At 37.9% G+C, this 20,205-nt stretch overlaps 1 protein-coding gene across 2 annotated transcripts in view; it reads left to right on the forward strand.

Annotated features, from left to right (window-relative positions):
* The window catches only part of HECW1 (HECT, C2 and WW domain containing E3 ubiquitin protein ligase 1), a 153,061-nt gene that overhangs the window by 49,802 nt on the left and 83,054 nt on the right, over positions 1-20,205 (forward strand). For both annotated transcript variants that reach the window (XM_088150014.1, XM_088150015.1), the window contains 2 exons: positions 6,758-6,833; positions 9,182-9,351. In XM_088150014.1, the coding sequence (XP_088006140.1) occupies positions 6,758-6,833; positions 9,182-9,351 (246 nt within the window). The remainder of the gene's footprint in view (positions 1-6,757; positions 6,834-9,181; positions 9,352-20,205) is intronic.

Below are 20,205 nucleotides of genomic sequence, written 5' to 3' on the forward strand. Positions count from 1 at the left end.
TTTCCTCGAGGTGAGTGAGCCCAGAGCGTGTTCTGAACTACTCTTTTATTGGGTATTACAAGTCAGGAAGCAGGTGGTGGGGGCAGGTTGTGGGGGCATATAGCCTTTTATAGTCATGCAACAGCTTTAAGCAACACTATTGGTTTATTCTATGTTTCCTGTATAGCCTGTCATGGTTATACGTTTCCCTACTTGCTTACGTAGCATCAGGTATGTCTCAAGCAGTGATCGCCTTATCGTGCTTTTAGGTGCTTTTATTATCTGGTGCCTTCCCTCATCCTAGGTTTCTGGTTCGTGTGCTGGCCACTGGCCTGGCCACACTGCAGAAGCCTGAATCAAGTTTCTGATAAGCAAGCATTTTATTCCAACAGATTTGCCATTGCCTCCTTCCTAGGCTGAGAGAAAAGGACTGGCCCAAGGCCACCCGGCTGGCTTTGTGCCCAAGGTGGGACTAGAACTCATGGCCTCCCATTTTCTAGCCTGGTGCCTTAACCACTACACCAGACTGGCTCTCTTTTGTGATATGGGGGTTGTTTTAATTTTCAATTCTATGATCTATCTGTCTGTGTAGTATTTTGTTTAAATTAAGGTCCCTGGGTCTTTAAAATCATCACAAATTTTCAATAATAAATACACATTTTGCTAGATTGAACCAAAGTTTGTGTGGTAATTAAGAGAGTTAGTGTTATTTCAATGTGGCATAATTTAGCTTCCCTCATAATTGCTTTCAGAATGTGTAGTGCCAGAGTGAAATGAACAATGCAAATCAATGCAAGAAAAAAAAAACAGCACTGTATCCTTTTTTTCTTTTTTCCCCATCAAGAGCACAGAAAAGATCATCACTATAGCAATTTGTTTGTTAATGGCTTTGATGCACAGATGATATCTTTTAGCTGCTGTGTTGTTCAGATCATGTCTCCTGTTATGACCATATAATAGAAGCACTAATAGCCTGTACATAATAACACTATAATCTAACAAATGATACAAAGATACGTAGCTGCAAAGTACATTTGTAACCTTCCATGCTTCAGTGGCTCCTTTTCAGCACATTACGCGCATAAGGCAACAAATCTCGTTCAGTTGGCGCCAGTCAATTGCAAGCCCCCAAAAATCTTAATATGACTCTGCTTTAACAACTTAAACACACACACACACACACAAATCAAAGCAAGATTAACAACCAACTAAATGATATCCATATGGGACGGGAAACATTCTACTGTCAAAAACCTTTTAAAGGGCTTAAAGCCAAGTGAGCTCAATTTGAGAGCTTAAATGGAGAGCAAAGAGAAATACTGTCATGTCCCAATTCTTGTCTCCCATCCACACAACCAATACATACTGCCTGATGGGCTGATAGGTTCTGCTGATTTTTTTGTGCTGTTCTTCCTATGTTGTGAGCTCTTCACTCAGCAAACATTTAAAAGTTCAAACAGCTATGAACTACACATTTTTCCCTTGACCCCTCTAGTCCTTATGACCCGTTTGCTGTTTTAGAAGCTTCTCTCTCTCTCTCTCTCTCTCTCTCTCTCTCTCTCTCTCTCTCTCTCTCTCTCTCTCTCTCTCTCTCTCACACACACACACACACACACACACACATTTCAGACAATGCTAGTTCTCCCCCCTCTTCCTCCCCTCTCCTTGTTTTGCCCCACTTCATTAGGGAAATAGACAGAGGCTATTAGACTATGGGAGTTTCTCCCATGCATTTCTCTATCAGCTTACCTTTATGGAGTGAGTTATTTTCTCCAAATATTGGCTACTTGGTCCATTTTTTCATCCAGCTCAGATTCTGTAGTGGTTAAGGTATTGAACATTTAAGGTTAAAGCATTGGACAGCAGAGAGATCCAGATTCTAGTCCATCCTCAGCCATGAAGCTCCCTGGATAACTCTGGGTCAGTCTCCCTTAACCCAACCTACCTTACAGGGTTAGGTTGTGGAAATAAAATAGGTCTGTACTGCACTTAGATTTAAATGCACACCAAAAAAAAAAAACAACTAAATACTAATATGGTAAAGTTCTGCACCTTGATATTCAGTTGTAACTGTCCCTCTACCTTCTGCTCTTTCACTCTCACCATTCTCAGCTTCCCATATATCTCTTGCTCCTTTGAAAAAATCACCGATCTTTCTTTCCCTTTATAACTGGAGCTCCTTCCTGGATTATTTTTTGAGGCACTGTATAACTATTTTCCTACAACTGTTATCTTTACATCTTATGTTAAATATTTGTCCTGGTACAGGGAATGTTGCTTATGTAGTTTTTCCCAAGCTGAGATGCAAGTTCTGGTTTAAATATGATAGAAAGCAAAACAAGCATTGGATTCTATTACTTATTGGTTAGGGTTTTGGTTATTTAACACTCAGCCTAATCTAAGCCTTCTGTGCTTTTTTTTTTTCTTAAGGACATATATTTTGTCATTGAAATCCACATGTCTTCAGTTGATTCTGAAGGAGGATCTGTTCTTCATATATATCAAATAAAATAAAATGATCTGTTCTTCATATATATACAAACATACATACATACATACACATATACATATGAAGAACAGATCACTTATATATAAATAATTGAGGCACAAGGGAAAAATAAAAGGGTACAGTGTAAGAGTTTTATCCCTTTGGGGAAGTATGCCAAATTATGTTCATGCTGTGAGATTTCTAAAGTAGATTGGTGTTAGGTTAAATGGGATATCACATGATTTTTGGGTATTTTCTGTCTTAAAAATCAGCAACCCAGAGGGACTGGAGAATGCTAGTGGGAAGGTTGATACTTTACCCTGAATGTTCAATTTTCAACTTTTTTTTCCCCTTCCCCAAATGCGCCATCCCATTTCTCCTAAAAAAAAATCATTGTAGAGGGGAATCACATTAGTCTATGTAGCCAAAAATCAGAAGGAGTCTGGTAGCACCTTTTCCGGCTAACAAATTTTATTTAAAGGCATAAGCTTTTCTGGCCTACAGCTTAATGCCTTTTAATAAAATTTGTTAGTTGGAAAAGGTGCTCCTGGACACCTGATTTTTAAAAACTCTTCAGTGATTCTCCAAGTTGCTTTGTGGTGTTCTCGTAGAGAGTAAGGGCTGACCGTTCTATTCAATGAGTTGCCAAAGGGTTCACTAGATGCTTGCAATCCTGCCTTTAAATTGATTTATAATGAAGCTGACACACACAATGAAAACCACTTATGTGGATAGCAAGACTTGCTTTATTCAACAATACATAAAAGAATTATATCATAGTGGATTTTGCAACTAAATATTTTTTGTTAAAGAAATAACCAATATTTGTATGTGCAGCATTCCTTGTCACACCCTCAGTCTCCTACTGCATCATAATGTTTTGTTGAGTTAAACAAATTCTTCTTGAGAGAAATGATGGTACTTTATTAAATACAATTAACTTTGCAGGGAATTTGGAGATGCTCAGAAAAAATACATTTTCAGTCCTCTGAATGGGTTTAGGTAAAAAGTCTGAATCAATGTTTCCCACACTTTAGAAAACCTGAAGCATGTTTTTCCAAATTAAAGGGAGTGGGGGGACAGGAGAATGTATTTTATACTTAATACTCATGCAGAAACATACATTCTGAGATTGATTCAAGTGACTCTTTTATTATGTAACTTACGTCTCAGGCACAGAATTTTATAGAGTGGCCAGAAGACCGCTACTTTTTGTGACCCTCGTTTGTCTTCCCTTTAATTTCCTACATAATGTTTTCTTCTAAGAAAGTCTGTTAGGGAAAATCAGATATTACTTAGAAATGAGGAAAGGAAGATTTATGACTGAGACACTATTGAAAGAGTTCTTACCCTAAAGAAAAGGGATGACATTTTGTGAATTGACCCTCAGTACATGTTTGCTTTTTTCTTCCTAATTCTTAAAAGAAAAGTTTTGAAAAAAAGTTTTTTGTCCTCTGAATTTGGGAAAGGGGTACTGAAGCTTTTTGTTAAAACCGGAGTTTCAGCCAACAACCTTCCCTCTTCAAGTGTTAGGAGGAGAAATGAAATGTGGAGGGTTTTTCTCCATTTATTTTGAGAGGAAATTCCTTTGCAGAAGTGGCTGAGGAATTTTAACCCCATAAACAGTGGCTCTAATTCAGAACAGGACTTTCTTGGGTTATTTCTGTTTGGAAGAAAAAGGATCCTGGTGCATTTTCTATTTATTCTGTGAAACCAACTTAGAAGGGTTACGGAACACAGTAGGTTAGATTTTCTATTCTCAGTTGTGAAACTGAATAGAGGATAGGTGGTTAAATGTTTCAGGTATATCCTGCACACTGCATGAAGTGAACATAGTATAGATATTAATAAACACTGTACTACCCTGAAATGAGAAGAGTCGCTGGCAATTCCTTTTGTAGTTTATAGCAAAAGACAATGATTGTAACATTTAAGAACCTTCTGGAAGGAAGCGCCCCAACTAATTATTTTGGCTCAACTAATTATTTTCCTTTGGGGTTATGCCCTTCCCTGTGCTTAGTCTGAATGGGGCTGTATTTATGAGGCAAGAATCATGTTGCTAAGATTTCACTGCTCTAAACATCAGCCATAACACAAGTTGTATCTAGAAGTCCAATACATACAGTATTTATAACTGATGGTGAGACTGCTACAGAGTGGATCTATGCTTTAATCTCATAAATGAAACTTGAAGGTGTATCAGTGTTTCTTACAGCCTGCTAGCAAGTTCCAGCAGATAGTTTGAGAATTAATGGTTAATTTTTTTTCAGGATTGCCAGTTTCACATTCTTAGAACACACAACAGTCAGATGCTCTAGTGAAACAAAACTTTAGTTGTGAGGAAATAGAGATAATAGATGCAGAAATAATATAACTATAAGGAATAAATGTAAACAAATCTTTACCACAATTTGTAATATATGTATTAATAAACCACAGCTCATAATATATGTATTAATAAAGACATAACATTATTGAAATATAATTCTGGGTATTATTAATTTCAAAATCTTACTTTGACTTCAAATAATTTTTTTTAAAAAGGTGTTTTGTCTTCCCTGTTCCCAACATTGAACAATATCTCTGTCAGTCTATTAATGCAGAATTGCTCTGGGGAAAAAGATCTCCTTATTTTTTATCTTTTAAAATACCAGCCAAAGCTCTTTTTCTTTGACTTAAAATGTAGATGAATCATTTGCGCTTTGATTATTTAGTACTTTAGGCTAAAGATAAAAATCTCTTTGTTCTGAGCTCAGTTCCTGGTGATGTTCATGCAGTTTTCTTAGTAGCATTATGGAAGTCTTCACCACTGCCTTTTTCCATGTTTTTTTCCCCTCCCAATTTCCCAGTTGAGCTGACAGGCCTGGAATTCCCAGGTGGACTTTAGTGGAATCCCCCCCTAAAATAAAACCCAGGTTGATCCTGCTTGGTGTCTTAGTTGGCAGTGTGCTGCCACCTGCTGACGTTCTCCAGTCATGACAAAAAATGTGGTTGACACGAAACCCATACTAGCTACCATCATCATTAGCCCTGTAAAGAATATGAGAAAAATACTTGGATGCAGTAGAATATAGTGCAACTTGGTACCAACTTAAAATGGACATAATTGTAAATGATGCACTTGGAGAGCATCAAGCATTGGACAAAAATAGGTAATGGGATTTTATAAACATTGTAGGAGGACAGCATTGTTAGTCTGTGGCGGCAAAAAATCAGAAGGGGTCTGATGGCGCCTTTTCCAACTAATACTTATTATTAAAAGGCATAAACTTTTGTGAGCTGCAGCTTATGCCTTTTTATAAAATGTGTTAGTCTGAAAAGGTGCTATCTGACGCCTTCTGATTTTATAAATTATTCAGCATTGAAGAAACCCCATACAGAAACACCCGGCTGTTGTTATTTTTTTTCAATGCTGATTTTGCTGGCCTTGATTTAGATTTTATTGGATAGTTTAGGGGGAAAAAAAGACACAAGAAAACACCTGTACAAACAGCTCTGTTGAGAGCAAATAACAGCAAAATGTTATACAAATTGAGTCAAGCAAAGCAAATCCCAATGAAATCTGGCATGCTAGCCTAATGTAATCCTTCTGTGCAGCAGGATTGCTAGTTTGACAACTGGAAGGGTGTTCTTTTTTTTTTTTTGATAATTAAAGTCGCTGATTCAATTGATGACATGTCAGGCTGGAGGTGGTTTTTTGCTGGAATTACTTACAACCTTCCTGATCAGATCATCAGAAGCTGGACGGCTAGAACTGTGTGCCTCTAGTACTCTATGCACAAGTAATAAGAAAATTACTCAGAATATGAAATTGGATGCAGTACCCCTCATTTCAGCCTTTGCTGTGAAATAAATGAACTATGTCAGTATTTTGTTTGAGACACAAGTACTTATATTTCATTTCCATAAGCAGTATTAGTATTCCCAAACCGAGTAACTAATACAAAAAAACCCATCTTTTTTTGGCAACCGTTTATCTTTCTGTGATAAGTATTTGCAAACTGTAAAGATAAGAGGAGGTTCCTTCTCCAAACTTAGAAAAACACAGTGGTAAGATTATAGTAATTTTTTACTTTGTCTTCCAAACATCTATGGGAGGAAGCTCCCCTGTGGACTGTATATCCTCTTTACGTTGAAACCATGGATTTATCAGAAGTGTTTGGATCAGTAGTTGCCTAATGAATGCTTATCATTGATTTCTGCTTGATTGTGGCTGTTGGAATAAGTTGTTACATAGTATTACTCTAGAAAAAAGTATCGACGTTTTTGATATTTTCCTCTTTGTCACAGATTTTTAAAAATATCACCAGTGAAGATTCAGTCCAGGGGCATGGAAGCAGAAGGCTGATCAGTTTCTCGCTTTCAGGTATGTTTTCCTCTAACATCTAAAAATGCTGGTACATTTGCCCTGGATTTCAACATAACTTTGAAGATGAAAAGAAATAACTGATTTCAAAAATCCCCAGCATTTTGATTGTATAGCTTTCAGATCCCAATAGCTATTCATTACAGCTGTTATTTCTCATTAAGATTAATAAGGTAAACATTGTTCAGTTTTCCATGGCAACTATGTGAGTATGGGCATCTTTTCAGGTTTGTTAATAAGTCATGATCTTCTAAGGAGAGAGGAAGAGGCATAGTTAGTGCATACTAGAATTTCCAGGAAGATCGTGTTGCTGCTGACTTTTTTTTCAGCATAGTATCTGTTCTTGTCAGTCAACAGCCCTGAACCATACTTTAGGTATTTTATTTTATTCTTGATTGCACCAATCTTCTTATTGTGTCTCCTTGCTCTAATCTTCCTTTATTGCTGCCTTGGAAACTCAAACAAAATCATAAAGAAATGTGCTTATAGTCATCATTTTTGTCCATCATTAAAAATGAGCAAATATGGTAAAATGTATCCCATTTTTTGACACTTTAGTAGGTAAAGCACTATGGAAGATTTAAATTAATGAAAAAAAATACTCCCTTTAACTGTGACCAGGAACCACACAATAGTTGTTTTAAAAGATTTGGAAGAGTAGAAAGTAATTATTATTAAAGCTTTCAGTTAGTAGTATGGAAATCACAAAGAGAATATATTTATGGCTCACGGAAAGCCTCATCTTGTCTAAAATCTGTCCACTTAGCTTTTCTGTAACCTCTAAAATAGGGCTTTTTATTTAATATATTTGTATTGCATCCAAGATATTCAGGATGATGTATATAGATCCTCCCTTTTTTGCTCCACCACAAATCTCTTTGGTAGGTTGGGCTAAGACAGTGATTTTCCCGCTTTCTATCCCATCAGATTTTGTCTGCCAAGAAACACATCCTCTCTTTCCCTAAGGTTTTGGTCTGTCTGGTGAGGTCTCATTTTCTGGCTGAGCTTTTGTAGAGAAAAACTGATGGTGATGGATAAGTTGTCTCAGGGAAGCTAGAATGCCTTTCCTGGCCTTTTTATTAAGGAATTGCAGCATCTTCCTGGAATGCAGGTTATGAAAATTACTTTAAAGATCTAAAGCTATATATCTTCACTCTTCCCAGCATTTTTCCACTATGCCACACTGTTTAAAACCCACATAATTATAATTATTTATTATTATGTTTCCTTTTATTCTTTCTGAAAACAATTAAAAAGCAGTTATCTCTGTTAGCAATGTGCGAAAAATTAAAATGAGTCTATTGCAAGAGTATCTGGCAACTTCAGTTGTCAGGATTTGGTTTTCATCATGCATGTCCAATGTGGCCAGTTCACATTCTCCTAATAGCCATAATGAATGTATTTTCAGGAGAAGTTTAATGCGATGAAAATATTCCTAGTGGATAAGGCTTTTGTAGCTCTGGCAGTGGAATACAGAAACTTTCTTAGAAATACCTTGGTGTGTATGCTGAATTCTAGAATGGGAATAAGCTATTATCTGGAAAGTTCTGGTTGCTCATTGTGTGGACTAGAGAAGTGGAAAGATTCACATAACCTATCGAAGCAATTATTTTCCAGGTTTGGCCAATCCAGAGCCTCAGGATGGTGGAAGGTGGCTGCACTTTTCACTCTTGTCTTCCTTCTTCTAAAAGCTCTTTGAGAAACCATGGAAGACTTTTTCTTGGATTTTTCAGGATTCAGTTTCTCAACATATAAACGATGGCTTTTTGTTCTAGATTTGTATCACTGAACCTAAATCTCCTTCCAGTTTCTTACATGATTTCATCATTGGCTGGGAATTTTTTTTCATTATTACAGCTTTTTAGACGTCTTTGCCCCCACCTATTTTCATCAGGTCTTTTGCCCCGATTGAACAAATTGTGAATACTAGCATGATTTTTAATGTGCATCCAATTACATCTCAAAGCAATAATTGAAACTTAATTCACTGGTTTTGAATCTTGTCTTGGTTATCATTATGATAGAGAGTACAGGTAGTCCTTGTTTAATGACTATTTGCAGTTATGATGGTGATGAAAAGTAACTTTACGACCAATCCTCATATTTACAACTTTCTCAGGTCTGTAAAGCAAAGGAGAGCTGAAGTAAGTTCATAAGCACAGTCATGGTTTCACTTAGCAACTACTTCACTTAATGACCAAGTTGCTGGTCCCAATTGTGGTCACTAAAGAAGGACTACCTATATTTATTTAATTTAATACAACATTAAATGCTTAAATGGTAAATGTGACTAATAGTTGAACAGAATATAGAATATAATGCTAATACGGACGTTTAACATTTTGCAGATTTCCAAGCTTTTGGTTTGAAAAAAGGCATGTTCTTCAATCCAGACCCTTACCTTAAAATTTCAATCCAACCTGGAAAGCATAGCATCTTCCCAGCTCTTCCTCACCATGGACAGGAGAAAAGGTCCAAGATTATGTGTAACACTGTCAATCCCATCTGGCAAGGAGAGGTAAGCCATGGCCAAGAAAGAAATAAGGGTGGAGAGAGAGAGAAAGGAGAGATTGTTCTTGCTGGCACAGAATGATCTTTCCTTCTGAAGGAAGGAAACCCACATTTTCAGGTGTCTTATATATTCATTTTATTAAAAAAAACACCACTTTTAGGGACATCACTCCCTCTTCCCATTTTCCCCTACAACAACCCTGTGAAGGAGGATGGGCTGGGAGAGAGTGACTGGCCCAAAGTCACCCAGTGAGTTTCCATGTCTGAGGTTAGACATGAACCAGCATCTTCACCACTATATCACATTGTGTATCTTGGGAGGTGACAGGGGTTGAGCCTTCCTGGAAATTATAGGCCTTGACCTTATATGGTGAAAATCATGAATGGGAGGAGAATAAAAATAAATGTTGTAGAAAAAGAAAGATGTAGCAGGAGATGTTAGCCAGAACAAGCTATTCCACAAAAAGAGTTCCACTCTTTTCAGCAACCAAGGGACTTATTCTGCAGGCTCTTCTTTAACTCTTGGACTAATTGGGAACTTGGATATTTTCATTTATGCTATGTGGTGAATTTATCAAAGATCTATTTATTTTTCTTGATCCAGATAAATTTAAATGCACAATATGATACTTTGTTATTAAATGACTAAATGAATATGTGATATATGTAGGTGATTTATATCAATATAGCATGTTCATTTTTTAGGGTTTTTTCTTTAATTAGTTTATTTTACTTTTTTACTTTTTGGTGTTTTTCTTTTAATTTGTTCGTATATTGTTTTTCTGTATTTTTTTTAAAATTGCAATAAAATTAAAAATGTATTTATCTTCTTGTCCATATGATTGTTTTGTTAATCACAATTTACCACTAAGAATTCAGTTATAGAAGACAAATTCCTAATAAGACTTTCCACATAACATCCCAATTACAGATGTTTGTTTTATTATTTATTTATTTGTTAAACATATTTCTATGCTTCTGCAGTGAAAAACATTTTTGACAGCTCACACAGAAGTTGCAGTTGATTAGAACGTTAGTCAACAAGATAAAATAAGCAGCACAATTCAGAAACAGTAGCCAACGTTGGCTGATCTTGAAAAACTACAGAGGATTCAGCCTGGCCTAGTACTTAGATGGGAGTAAAAATATAAAGACACCAAGTACTAACCAGGCCTGAACCCATTCAACTTTGGAGCCCAGACAGTGTTAAACTCAGTGCTACTACCTGCCACCCAAAAATAACAGGTCTGTTGCTTAGATTGGGAAATTTGGGGGGGGGGGGGACATCCTGGAGAAGGCAGTGACAAACCACTTCCTTATTGTTGCCAAGAACACAACATGGGTGTGTTCATGAAGGCATCAGGAGTTGAGCTTGACGTGAAACAGAATTTACCTTCACCATGTTTTATTTAGCTTGGCCTTCATAGAATGTCTTAATTCTCTGTCTTACCTGTCTCAAAAATACATCAGCTAGTGATATCTCTGTAACAAATGATGGTTAGTGCCACCTTGATTTTCTAAACTAGTTGAAGGAGAGTATGCTTCCTCATGTGCTATGCCTTTGGTGCCAACAAGGACAAATGTAGATACTCTGTATTCCTTAAATTTCATTCAGTATAGTTTAATTTGCTGCTAAGTCCTATGTTAAGTTAGTCTTTTGTACACTTTGTATGACAAAACAGTTATTTGTGAAGCTGGTAATTATTAAATAAAGGCAGGGGTTGGCATTAGAAGAACATAATTAGCGGGTGGTTGAGTGCCATTATTATATGCCAGAAAGTCTTAACACACAACTGGGAACAAATACTGTAGGGCACACAACATTTAACAAGAAAATTAAAGTGTTTTTGGTGGTGACAAGGTAACACAGATTTAATTCAATAACATATGAAACCCTAAATGCATTTTTCTTAATACCTAAAAGCATACATAGACGCCACTGCCTTAAATATATTTTGCATGCCAGAAGTGACAACTTTGAAAATATCTCAATCTTAAAGTGCCACTGAATGCTCTAATGTGGTATAAGGAGCTTTGGGAATTATGAGTCTGATGTAAAGAATGGAATGGAATGGAATGGAATGGAATGGAATGGAATGGACTCAAATGCCAGAAGTGTACTGGAATAAGACTTTCCATAGAGCTTCCTTTTAAGGATACTGCACAGAACAGGGTGAATCAATGGAGCGGAACAAATGGAAATGGTAGCTCTTGGGGGTAGTAATAGTTTCTCTGCCACAATGCTGCTCAAACTGTAGCTTCACTCGGACAGAGACAGTAATGGAAGAGAGTTCACTCTTGCTGATAACAGTAGTCTCTCTCTCTTACTTTCTCTCCTGTATCTATGCAGTTCTCACTCCTGGAATCATCAGTGTCCATGGAAGGACAAGGGGGGTGGGGGGGACGATGTCAGCATGATGCATGCCCCATCCTTTATTATATGGGTTGCCATGTCATGGCACTCCAAAGGGGCAGACCATATGGCAAGTTTTTGTAGATGCCATTGCCCTAAATGTATTTTGCATGCCAGAAGTAGCAACTTTGAAAAAAAAGTCTTAAAGAGCCACTGAATGTTCTAATGTTGTATAAGGAGCTTTGGGAATTATGAGTCTGATGTAAAGAATGGAGAGTGGAGTGGAGTGGAATGGAATGGAATGGAATGGAACGGAACGGAACGGAACGGAACGGAACGGAACAGAACAGAACAGAAACCAGATTTGATACTATAGGCTCTATAGACTAGAAGGCAGAATTTGAAAACTTTTACCTTTTCGTATGTTTGCTCTTAAAAGTTGTTACTGTATTAATTCTATAGTTTACAAATATTTGATGCTTCCAGTTGACTTTGTAGTATATTTTGAAGTATCAAAGATAGTCACTGAGTATATGAATGAGTATACAGTAGCAAATAAGGTAAGATAGCTAAACAATAAGGGGAGAGGGGGGGAAACCCCCCTATGTATGCCAGGTAGATACAGTTTGGAAAATATGAACACACAGAATTAATTTGTCAATCAGACATCCCAAACATTCAGATAAAGCTGAGAGCTGCCAAGAACTGTATAGATTGGAATCAATTACACACTGACACAGATCAGCAGTTTTTGTAGGAGGAAATTCTGCCACCATTTCTGTTTCCCAGATTCCATTTCACACTTCATTCATCACCCTCTATACTTCTCTTTTGGGAGCCCAGATTTAGAGCATAATCCGCTAGGTTTAAAGTCAATTTCCAGCCCTCAATTCAGTAGTTTAATTCTAATGTAATTAATGGCTCAGTGTGGGTCTTCCTCAGTTCAGCTGAACGTTGGAGGCAGGAATGAATTTGTATCATGCCTCCCACTCATCCAGCACACCATCATAGGTCTACCCTTTTCTGCAGGTGAACACAGGGCATGAATCTTCAAATACTGCCTCTGACAATCTGAAAAGGAATGGTTTCTGCTTTCATCTCCTATGTACATCAGTGGTTCAGATGTGGGAGTGGGATTACTTTTTTCCATTCATTGGCTAAATTTGTAGGAGAATTTTATCCAGTCTATCTTATTTAATACTTGCTGACTTAGTAGGTCAATACAGTTCAGTTTGGCAGTGAACTGGCCCCAAGAGGTACTTGTAAGTAGGATATTTCTTATTAGTCAACAGTTATTGCCAGGATTTTAACCTTGCAGTGTAGCACTTCTTCATGTACCAGTCTTCTGACTGTAACCTATTTTTATTATAAGATTTATCATCAGGTTTCCATTAAGAACTATTGTATGCAATAATTCAAAAGAATTCAATTTCTCAGTATTGATTTTTGCAGTACAAGGGACTGGATTTCAGAGAAGGCATGAAAGATTTTGCAAATTTTTTGCCCATATAGGTCTAAAAGTTTAATTCAGTTTAACTATTGGGGTTTTTGAAGTTCTCAGTTGAGAAGTAATTTGCAGATAACTGAAGGTTTTTCTACTTGTGATGAATTTTATTCTGAATATGACTGGAAATTATGGTTCAGAACAACTGTGCAGTGCAGCAACCTCTGTGGTTTTACAAAAAAAGAAAACCAGGTCATCGTTACAAGATTGCATAGCCCAATTTCTTTTTAACTGTTAAGCCAGTTAACTGATGGGCTATTATTTCCCCAGAGGTTTTGCCTACATCAGGCAGATTGTTAATAGTGTGGTAAATAAGAGCAGTAGAGATAGAAATATATGTAATTTGCTATAGCCTTTTTAGATAATTTTCCCCAAAATGAAATGCTGTATTTAATTTAATAAATGTGTTTATAAGTTAGTTTTTTAGTAGATACAATTTGGGCTGCATCCAAGGAATATCACTGTCTTATAGGCAGTACGCCTCTGTAGGCTGAGTCAGAGTGATGTTGGAGTGGGAATGGAGACCCAATTTCAAATTTAACTTGATCATAAAACTTACTGGTGAGTTTGGGTTGGCTTGTCAACTAGCCCAACCCACTTCACAAGATTGCTATGTTGGAGCTAAAATGTGAACCTCTAAGCATGTCACCTTCAGCAACCCAGGAGAAGATATCATAAAAATACGATAAACAAATCTTGGATTGGCAAAGCAGATAGCCAAACTAAGGTGAAAACATTAATCAACTAACTAACTAACTAACATTAATCCCTCCATCAAACTATCTTCAGCTCCCCTCCTTCTCCAAAGAAAGAGAGAGAGAGAAGTAGTTCTCTGTGTCTAGCAACGTTTTTCATCCTTATAGACAACCATAATCCATGGACAAAGTTTATATAAGTTGAAAGGGACACAGTAAACATGCATTAAAGTGCAAAGTGGCATGAGTTAAAGGAACTGAATTGGATATGACACATAGCCAGATCAAAGTGGTAAGAAAGTCTAGTAAGTGAAAGCCAGTATGGAAAGAGGAGTTCTTCATTTTACAAAAACACATATAATTGGAACATAAAATGTGATAACATGAACAAAAGAAAACCATAATTGTCAAAGTGGAAATGAAGTGCAATAAGTTGGATGTTTCAGTGAGTGAACTTAGCTAGACTGGAATGGGCCATTTAAAATTTACTTTTTTTATTTATTACACAGGCTTCTTTTCCTCACTAACATGTTGACTTGGAGCACTTTCCAAACCTCAGTTTGGAAGTTAAGGTTAAAAATATACAGTAAATTTCAAACAATTAGAAAAGAACAATAATCTCACCTACCAATTCATGTGATAGTACTTCACAGGAAGAATAGTCAATCTTCATTTCCTGTCCATAGCCCCTCCTAAGGAACCAGTTCTTTACAACTCTCTGGAATTCTAATAGGGGCAAGGCTATCCTAATCTCTGGAAGTAAAATGTTTAAAAGATGAGTTTTCTGTGCTATCACTGCTGGCTTCCAGCCAAAAAGATAGCAAGCTGGATGCCTGCTATCCAGTGATATGCAAGCCTGGGTAGAACTTTTAGGAGAAATGAGTCCTTTTAACTAATCTCTTAAGATAGCAACTGTAAATGTAGTCAGAGGATTGACATAGGTCAAGACCAGGAATCTGATAAATAAGCAACAAATCCAAGGGCAAAGACATGAGACACAGTGAGGTAGAATCCAGAGTTCTAAGCATGGCATGGCAAGGTAAACACAAATGAGATAAAGCTTGAAAAGTTGTCCTCAGCATCTGCTCCCAGAAGTGAGGCCAATAAAACAGCCATGCTGACCCTTCACCCAATACACAGCTGTGGCAGCTTACCCCTCAGCAGTGGCTCTTCTCTAGGCTTGTTTCTTTACTAATTTCTCAGATCTACAGAGTTCTGCTCCCTGTTGTTGAATCCTTATCACATGCCATTGTTTAGGACTGGAGTCTAGAGGCTGTCAGTGGGTGCAGTTAAGGTGTCCTGGGTTTTTGTAAGAACTGCCTCAAACAAAGCAGAATCATTGGGCCCACCACTACTGGAATCACCCACCATTGTCCCTAGATGCCCCTGAATCCATCCCATTCTGCTCATCAGAGGACATGTCTAGCACGGCCATAACAAAAGGAAACATAGGCAACCATTGACTGGCAACCAGTGCCACTCCCATAGAGTTAATACATGAGCAGAATTAGTAGGATTTGCTAGTCCCCAGGTTCCTAATTCTTGATGAGCTTAAGCATAGTCTTCAAGTGCAGCTCCACGTAGAGTGAATTGCCATAACCCTAACCCTAACCCATAGTTCATATGAGAGGTGAAAAGACTGAATTATTGTCAATAAAGCTCAGCAATAATTGTAAATGGATAAAGTTGTACAAAGGCTATCCTGGTCATGTCCTTCACCTGTTCATTGAGTAGGGGCTGCAAGTCCAAGAGGTTCTGCAGATTATGAACTGTATGCAACCATATCCAAAGCTAAGATGGACTACTTCCAGAATTGGGGCGGGGGGGGGGTCCAAATCCACAGCCATTCCGTCTTGCTAGGATTCAGTGTAAGACTGTTTTCCTCATCCAGATGCTAACAGACTCCTGGCACAAGGTTGGAACCTCAATAGCATCTCCTGTTCAACCCTGGAGTGAATATATGACTAGATATCATCCATATATTGAGCATACCACCCTGTGCAGAAGGATGACTCCCCCAATGGCTTCATATAGATGTTAAATAATAGGAGAGGGTAAACCCCTGAGGCACCCCACTACAGAGAACCCATGGCCTTGAACTCTCACCACCCCCTCTAATTGGTTGGGAAGGAATAGATTTACTGCAAAACTGTGTTGCCCACTCCCAACCCTTGCAGGCACTTCAAAAGGATGCATGATTGACAGTATCAAATGGCATTGAGAGGACCAGGAGGATCATGCTCCCCTTATCCTAGTCTTGACACAGGTCATTATCAATCAATGCCATCTCAGCCTCATACTCAGACTTCAACCCAGACTGAAAAGAGTCCATATAATCTGCTTTCTCCAGGACCCTCCACAACTGCACCTTCTATCCTTCCTAAAAAGGGAAGGTAGAAGCCAGGTTGCTAATTGTCCAAAATAGTCAGATCAAGCAATAGTTCCTTGAGGAAGGAGTACATAATCTCCTCACCCAAGGATGCAGTAAACACCATCCATACCCACCGTCTCCCTGGAAGTTTTCACTCACCAAATAAGATCTAACCTAACGGTGGCAGAGCTAACATTGTAGAACATCCTACTCATTTTGTCAGGCTACACAGGCTCAAAACAATCCCAGGTAATGTGGCAAGATGATACATCTGTCATCTTTCTTGTGCTTGCCCATCCAGTGTCCAATCCCAATCAAATATGAGCAATTTTATCCTTCAGATTCCTCGCAAACTGTTCAAGCAGCCCACTGCTAGTCAATCCTTCCCTAAAAGGGTCTGAAGAGTAATCCATGGAGGCAACAACAGTGAAAAAGCATTGGCATTTCACTGCTTTTACCACCACATGAACTCTTATCTACGTTTGGGCATATTCAGTCAAATGAGACTTTCTCTGCTTTACCTGCCCCTTTGCTTTGTAAGCCAATTTGAGTTTGGCCTTAAAGACTCCATTTTCAAAGTACCAGGAACACTTGTCCTCTAGATCAGATCAATCTTTGTCTTTTCTGCCTTGGAAAATGCCACCCAGCAGGCTGTTATATGCACTGCCGTTCTCTGTTAAGAATTGCATTGTAATTGTTCATTTAGCTTGCATGCCACTCTGGGAGCAGCAGATTCACTCATTTTCCTCCAAATTTCTACCATGTCCCAACATTTGTCGGGGGGTTCTTTCACATGTTCTCAAAGTTATATTGAATCTTCACTTATAGGAAATTGGCTAAGCCATCACTGAAACCAAGAAAATTGCCCAGTACATGCTTAGAACCTTCTAAGAGGACTATATTCCAATTCCAGAAAAAGAGAAAAAAGAGACAAAAAGGAGAAATGCAAGCCCAGTCACTGCGTCTGTACCAAATCCCAGTGGCCTCAAATCCCTCACCTCATGAACCTTCAAATCTGCTGCTGCTGGCTCTGCCACTGTTGGGCTCATCAATCCATATAATCCAGTATATTTTAGATCCTCCTCAAAACAGGGGTTTAATTGTGGAGGGAATATTAATTAATGACTTGACATGTCATTCTCCACTCCAGACCTCTCATTGTGAACAGAAGGTTGGAACTGAATCCATTCCCTGATTCCAACTTAGGATCACAAAGATTGTATTTGGGTAGTTACAGACTCAGATTTCTTTTGAAGGTTGCCTCATTCTAATATCAGCTCTGAATCTTATCGTCTTTCAATTTCTTCTAGGGCAGACTATGGGCCTTCATGAAATCAGATTTTTAATGGTCCTAGTGCACTGCTACATATTTCTCAGGATAGCCCAAGATCTCTTGGCCATCTACTCCCTACTCTGCTTTCCCTCCTTTGTCCAATAGTAGTCCAGAATTACCACAAAATAAGGAATTTCTATTGGCAGCATTCTCTTACCCTCTGGACTTCATTGCTCTTCACAATATCTCTCTAAAATAGACATTGTATCTGAGCTCATACCTCTTGCCCAGAAATCATTTTATTCCCCACGGTCAGTGAGTCCAAGATCTTCAGAGACCATTGGATTTTTCCTCCAGCAGTTATTCCAAGGGAGCTGTGATATTCACTGAGTGGAGATCAGTTCAATCTTTCAAAGGAGATGGTAATGACTCTGACACCTCAAATTACTCAGTTTCTCTTTCCACATCATTGCCTGATATTTCGTATTTGGTTGGGGACCAAATACCAAGATTCCCTTCTGAAAGCCTGCAGCGAGTAGATTGGAAGTAAGTACATTCAGCAAGTAGATTGGAAGGATGGTACAATTTCTTGGCCCAGGAGTTTAGAATGTGGAGGGCCTGATCTACCAGTTGATGCAGTCTGCTACTCCTTTGCCTGTCCTTACTAAAGTTTCCAAGTGGCTTCTGGACCATCAGTAGTCATTTTCCAAGTATGTGAACCTCTATAACTAATAACCTGTGGTTTTTATCAGTTTTATTTCCAAGGTTACCATACTGAATTCTGAGAAAACTACAGGCATGGTTTGCTCCTCTGTTACATCCTTCATCCAGAGAATATTTCCACCTTTGGAAATTTAGACCTACTCTTCCAATTCCTTCCACCTTACAGTTTTGAGAAGTCAGTGTCACTGCTTCTCACAGCTAAAATAGAGAAGGTCCTGCTATTTCTCAGCTGTCATCCACAAGTACCTCTACTTGGATCCAGATGTAAATCCATTGAAGACTTTTCTCAAACAAACAAGTTGACACCTTGCAAAACATGATTCTGTTGTATTTGAAACAGCATGACTTGGCATTGTCTTCCAAAAAGGTATACCTTGCAGCCATATCCACTTTTGCTCCTATGGGGGGGAGGTGCCTACCTTTTTTTTAACCTCCTATAATTCTTTTTTCATTGTCAAACCTGCTTCAAGCAACATAAATGCAGATTCTACAAATGAACATCATCAGAATCAAATACAATAGGAAAACAAAACAAAACAAAACTGGAGACTGCAACGTAGTCAACCAAGGTATTTCCAGGAATAGACTGAGGAACAGACCATGAATTAGTGTCAATTGCATGGTTTAAACTTAAAAAAATTAAAGAGGGTCTGTAGGTCTGCCAGATTTGACCTAAAATATGTTCATATAGAATATAAGATCAGTGTTAAGGAACAGATCCAGTACAGTTTACTCATAAAAATCTGAACAGATGTGAGAAAAGATAAAAGATACTATGAAAACCAAAACAGAAAAAAATCCCAGATTCTCAAAAAAGAAATCAAATCAAATGTTTATTACGGTCATAGACCAGCATAAGGAGGGTGGGGTACAGTCAATTAAAAAGCATAGAAGATACATCAGAGTCTAAAAGAAATTATGAAAAGCTAGAAGATATTAAAACAGAAAGTCTATATATAAAAGTCTATAAGAATCTAAAAGAAAGGGTAGGAACATTAGATGGGTGTAGGGGAGCATAAAAGGTTAGTATGTGGAAGACTATTTCTGTCAAATTACACAGCACTCTAATATGGCGCACTAGGTCTCGTTAAGTCTATTTATGGCACAGGTCATCATCCAACAAATTCTGAGCACTGCTGCGCAGAACCTGGCAATATTATATGTTGTAGTAGGGTTGATATCTGAAAGCAGTGGGGAGGTGTAGAATTGTCCTGTGCACCCTGCATATTTATGCAGTAATGGTGAGATGAGGCTAATACGAATGTCTCTGTAGTACAGGTGTTAGAGAAACACATGCTCTTTTGCTTCTCCAGAGAGGAAAAAAAAGGAAGGAAGGAAGGAAGGAAGGAAGGAAGGAAGGAAGGAAGGAAGGAAGGAAGGAAGGAAGGAAGGAAGGAAGGAAGGAAGGAAGGAAGGAAGGAAAAGGATACAAGTGGCTTTTAGAGCAAACTATCACAATTGTCAGATAAAGATGGAGGATGAAAGCCTTGGGCAACAAAATGGATATGTGAAGTCTGAACACAGACTTTGAACATCAAGAGGGAAAGACAAAGATATATCAATCAAGAATGACAATGCATAGAGGAAAATAACAACAACAACAACAAAGGAAAAGTGAGGAAATTATGGAAGCTAGACAAAGAAAGCTAGAAAGTCAAACAAAAGGAGGACACTAAGTAATGTGAAATCTTAACTTTTGAATACCAAAATTTCTCTTAATTTCCTGCTTAATGTCTTGACTTCTCTCTCTCTTGAGAATGATTAGGGGGAAATTACTAAAAAAGAAACAAAAATGGTTGACAAAAATATCATTGCATTTTCCAAAGGATTTCTTCAAACATTAAGAGCCTTAATAAATATTTTAGATTCTCTATGTTGTTTTCGCATTCAGTTTGTTTTCTTAACCGTGGGTTTGTTACCTCACAGGAGCATTGAACATTGG

This window comes from Python bivittatus, unplaced genomic scaffold, assembly GCF_059951505.1.
Source record: "Python bivittatus isolate LINGU-HERP-01145 unplaced genomic scaffold, Pbiv_v1 ctg000610_np1212, whole genome shotgun sequence".
Classification (NCBI taxonomy): Eukaryota; Metazoa; Chordata; class Lepidosauria; order Squamata; family Pythonidae; genus Python; species Python bivittatus.